The sequence below is a fragment of the Eurytemora carolleeae genome, unplaced genomic scaffold (genome assembly GCF_000591075.1).
Source record: "Eurytemora carolleeae unplaced genomic scaffold, Eaff_2.0 scaffold670, whole genome shotgun sequence".
NCBI lineage: Eukaryota > Metazoa > Arthropoda > Copepoda > Calanoida > Temoridae > Eurytemora > Eurytemora carolleeae.
The window spans coordinates 13,599-18,724 of record NW_019396860.1 but is presented as its reverse complement, the minus strand read 5'-3'; the positions used below and the strand labels follow the sequence as shown (position 1 = coordinate 18,724).

At 33.7% G+C, this 5,126-nt stretch overlaps 1 protein-coding gene across 4 annotated transcripts in view; it reads left to right on the top strand.

Annotated features, from left to right (window-relative positions):
• Nucleotides 1-4,862, top strand: part of LOC111709476 (transcription termination factor 2) — a 38,181-nt gene extending 33,319 nt beyond the window's left edge. Inside the window, exons 17-21 of one of the 4 annotated variants that reach the window (XM_023483143.1) lie at nt 1,122-1,203; nt 1,612-1,689; nt 2,642-3,018; nt 3,842-4,077; nt 4,389-4,862. In XM_023483143.1, coding sequence (XP_023338911.1) covers nt 1,122-1,203; nt 1,612-1,689; nt 2,642-3,018; nt 3,842-4,077; nt 4,389-4,572 — 957 coding nt within the window. In that variant the 3' untranslated portion in view covers nt 4,573-4,862. The remainder of the gene's footprint in view (nt 1-1,121; nt 1,204-1,611; nt 1,690-2,641; nt 3,019-3,841; nt 4,078-4,388) is intronic. The other 3 variants (XM_023483142.1, XM_023483145.1, XM_023483144.1) reach the window with 3 other exon arrangements.
• Nucleotides 4,863-5,126: the final 264 nt, after the last annotated feature.

The window sequence follows — 5,126 nt, the reverse complement described above, 5'->3', positions numbered from 1 at the left end:
GTATCCTGTATCCTGTATCATGTACCCTGTATCATGTATCCAGTATCCAGTATCATGCACCTAGTATCATGTACCCAGTATTTAGTTTGTATATATGTATGAAGCCAATTTTTTACAGATTGATTCTTGCTGAAGAAGTTTAAACCCTCTTACATGAACTGAATTCAAAAGACAATGAATGAAAAATTGAATTTTAATGATTTTTTTCGAAAATTGTACTGATTGTACAGATTTTAAAAAAAATTTACGGATTTTTAAAAAAATGTACGGATTGGTTTAAAAAAATGTACGGATTGTACGGATTTTAAAAAAAAATTGTACGGATTGTATGGATTGTTTTTCGAAAATTTTACGGATTGTATGGATTTCTTCTGAAAATGTACGGATTTTTGTACGGATGTGTTCAAAAAAGTGTTGGCCACCCTGTAACATATTCTAACTCTTAACGAAATTGTTCTTATCTCCAGTAATTCTAAACGCTCAACAATGTACAGAATTTACTCCTAAATATATAAACAATGGCTTGAATTGAAATTGAATTGAAGGGAGCCATGGCTAAGTTCCTGGATCCGAAATATCTAAACAATCCCTTGATTAAACTTGTTTTAGGTTGAGAAGTTTGTTTAGGGAGCTATGGCTAAGTTCCCGGATCAGAAATATCGAAACAATCTCTTGACTATTGTAGATTGTTAATTTCGCGCATTTTTATTATTGTTATCAGTATAAATGATGTCGATTTAAATCTTAAAATTTCTTGTAGACTCTTTTTGAATAACCAAGTGGAAATTAGCAAAAATTACAAATCGTAAGACCCCACTTCATTATTGATTTAGTATAGTCTTTTCAACTTTCGGGTGTGGGTGTAGGACGTCCCTAAAAGAATAATTTGATTTGATTTGATGGCTAAGTTTCTGGATCAGAAATATTTAAACAATCCCTTGATTAAACTTGTTTTAGGTTGAGAAGTTTGCTAAGGGAGCTATGGCTAAGTTCCTGGATCAGAAATATTTAATTAATCCCTTGATTAAACTTGTTTTAGGTTGAGAAGTTTGCTAAGGGAGCTATGGCTAAGTTCCTGGATCAGAAATATTTAATTAATCCCTTGATTAAACTTGTTTTAGGTTGAGAAGTTTGCTAAGGGAGCTATGGCTAAGTTCCTGGATCAGAAAGGGGATGAGGAGGAGAGAAGGGAGATGGGATTAGGTAAATAGATCAGGATTCAAGGGGTGTATATTTTCTCGAAAAATCATTTATTTTTTTCCATAAGTTATGTTTGCATTTTTTTTTGGATTTTTCGCTAAATCGGGGAAAATAACTGATTTTTTTTGGTGGGGGGGGGGGACATTGAAGTTTTAGGTTAAACCGAAAAAAGAATGAGCAAAGCTGTAACTTTCACGTCCAATTTTTCATTCTATTCCCCAAATTATGAAAAATGGTGAAGATCTTATTATTGTCGTTTTCTAGCTTTAAATGTTTAATTTTACAATTTTTACCCCAACTTTGGTTAAGTGAATTTGACATTGTTCAATGAGAGGAGATTTTTTATACATATATTTTCACAATGTAGCTTTGCGTGGCTCTAACCTAGCTAACTAATTCTCGTTGTTTAAGGCGGAGGAGGAGGTGGGGCTAAATACAGGCCTGTTGGAGGCGTAGATGAGTTTGCTTTCCAACCCTTCGGATCTAAAGGTGAAACAACTGAGATTATTCAATTTAGATTGGACTCGAGATGCCATATTTGCTTAATGAACATAATGTCAAATAAACAACTTAGAATTAGGGCCTGGACCAGAGCAATCAATTTTTCTTCGAAAAGCTCTATATTTTAGTTATTTTAAGGTTATTCTTTCTGGTATCATATTTTTGATATATGCTTTCCTAGTTTTATGAATAGAGAATAGTAGTTTAATCATTTCTCTAGTGCGCCGGTTTAAGTTGAAAGAAACGGTTCTACTACAGTGATAACCAGAAAACGGTGGAATAGGACGACAGCATTATAGCAATATTTGAGTGTATTTAATGGGTTAAAAAGCAAGTTAGCTTTACTTTTAACTTATTGAATTACGTATCAAGTTAAATGAATCTGTTTAAACTGCACAATTGCTGTGTCTCCTATTTATTAAAACTTAAAGTCCTAACTTGGGCCTAAAAGTCGTCTTCCTATTCCAGAGTTTTCTGGGTATCACTGTGAGTCTCTGTAGTTCCAACTACTTCTTGCTATTAATTAAATCTTTTAGCGCATATTAACCATTCAAGTTCCCAAATTTATTAATAGCCAACAGGACAGTGACCTGTCACCGGACATAACAAGTAATGTACTTATACCGGAGACAATAATATGGCGGTCTGACAGTAACGTCGGATCTCTGACGTAACTTAAATGAAAAATTAAATGAATAAGGCCTTGCAATTATTTTAAGAATATAATTAAAGATCAATAATAAAGAACAAAACGAAATTCTTTCTTGTCAAAGCAAAATATATAAAGTCTATGAATCGTAAGATCACATTTCAACCTTGATTTAGTCCTCTCAAATATGCCGTTTGGGTGTAGGACGTCACTAATAGTTTGAATTGACTTGACGACTCGACTCGACTCGACTCGACTCGGCTTGGCTTAACTAAACTCGATTCTCTTCAGGTTCAGATGATGGAAGTGTGAAAGCTCATCATCTGCTGACCCTTCTGCTGAGAATGAGACAGATCTGTTGCCATCCAAACCTGATCAAGGGTATGCTGGACCAGGAAACTAGAGAGCATGAGGGTATAGAGGATAATGGAGAAGACCTGGATCTTATCTCTCAGCTAGAGTGCATGAATCTCACAAAGGACAGAGAAGAAGATACGACCAAGATCTTAGAGATGTCTAACCCAGTGTTCAGTCCTGATTGTGCTAGCAGTAAAATAGATACAGTAGTTACAGAACTCAAGAAGTTAAAGATGAAAGCGGATGAAGAAGGGATTATAGAGAAGGCTGTAGTGATTTCTCAGTGGACTGCTATGCTCGACATTGTCAAGGTACATCATAATAGTATCATCAGTATCATTAGTATTCTTAGTGTCCCTAGTATCATTAATATAATTAGTATCATCAGTATCCTTAGTATCCTTAGTATCATTAGTATTATTAGTATCATCAGTATAGTTAGTATTATTAGTATCATTAGTATCATCAGTATCATCAGTATCATCAGTATCATCAGTATCATCAGTATCATCAGTATCATTAGTATTATTAGTATCCTTAGTTATTTTAGTATCATTAATATCATTAATATCATTAATATCATTAGTATCATCAGTATCATCAGTATTGTTAGTATTATCAGTATCATCAGTATCAACAGTATCATCAGTATCATCAATATCATCCGTATCATCAGTATCGTCAGTATCATCGGTATCATCGGTATCATCGGTATCATCAATATCATCAATATCATCAATATCATTATTATAATTAGAATAATCAGTATCATTATTATCATTAGTGTCATTAGTATCATTAGTATTATCAGTATCATAAATATCATTAATATTAACAGTATCATCAGAATCATTAGTATCATCAGTATCATTATTATAATCAGTAATATTAGTATCATCAGTATCATTAATATCATTGGTATCATTAGTATCATTGGTATCATTTGTATGATTGGTATCATTGGTATTATTAGTGTCATTAGTATCATCTTAGTATCATCTTGTTCTAATTCTGAAATTAAACATCTTAGTATCATCTTAGTATCATCTTAGTATCATCTTAGTATCATCAGTATCATGATTTTTATAAGGAGGAAAGGATTTTTTGAGAGAAGATTGTATGTTTTTATTTTAGGTACACATCAAGGAGCAGGGCCTGAAATACACAGAAATTACTGGCCAGGTTGCTATCAGTTCTCGTGGAGAGATAGTTGAAAGCTTTAACAAGGATAAGTTTGGACCCCAGATTATGCTTCTATCCCTAGCTGCTGGTGGAGTAGGATTAAACCTGGTTGGGGCTAATCATCTATTCCTCCTGGATCCTCACTGGAACCCACAGTTGGAGAGCCAGGCCTGTGACAGGATTTACAGGTTTAAGTCTTCATCAACTTTTTCAAGTGGACTTCTTGTTACCCTATTTATGATCCTATGTTTTAGTTTACATTTTTTAAAAGCTTTTATTTTGGCATCCAAATGCGTTTAACAAATTAATTGACTATAATCCCCCCCCAAGTATCCCATGCAATTTATTTTCAAGCGGCCCTCCAGTGACACATATTTAATACTTGATCAGACAAAGCTTTTAAGGATACCGTTTAGAATCCGAATCATGCATTGCCATCTTTGCACGAAGAGTTGCTTGAAATTACGGTTTCAGTCCCTGTAATCAATCATGTGTTCAGGGTTGGGCAGAAGCGCGAGGTGAAGATCCACAAGTTCATGGTAAAGGACACCGTGGAGGTTCGTATCCTCAAGCTTCAGGAGAACAAGCTCAAGCTGGCCGAGGATATGCTCAGCGGAGCTAAGAAGCGGGGAGCTAATAAACTTACCCTTGATGATCTTAAGTCTTTGTTTAATGTGGAATAGTCGTTAATTGTCAAATAATCGCCTTTTTTTGTAAATTTTTTTAAGAAATATGCTCAGATATATTATATTCCAATTTATCGGAAAACTTATTTTCAATTACGTCGCCAAATCATTTTTCTCAACTAATTTGGCCAACGTTTTTTATATGTTATAACAAGAAGAAAATAATTTTATTTTTGTGAATCCTGTTTTTTTATTTTTTACGTATCTAACTTTAGTTTGAAACTTGATTGTGATATCATAAATATTATGTATTTTTTTTACTTCTGAGAAAAATATCATAAATGCCAGTATGTATTTTTTACTTCTCAAAAAATTAAAATATTAATATTACATTATGTGTTTTACTTCCGAAACAAAAACTATTTAGTTGTAGATATTGGAGGAATTTTAGTACGACCCTTCCCTTAAAACATGATATTAAGATGCAAGGTCATTGAATGAGGGAAAAGTTGCGGTGCAGAATTGTATGCCAGAAGAGGGAGGGAACCCACGGACGTGAAACGTAATTTGGGTGAAACGTAGTATTGGGTGAAACGTGAATTGGGTGAAAC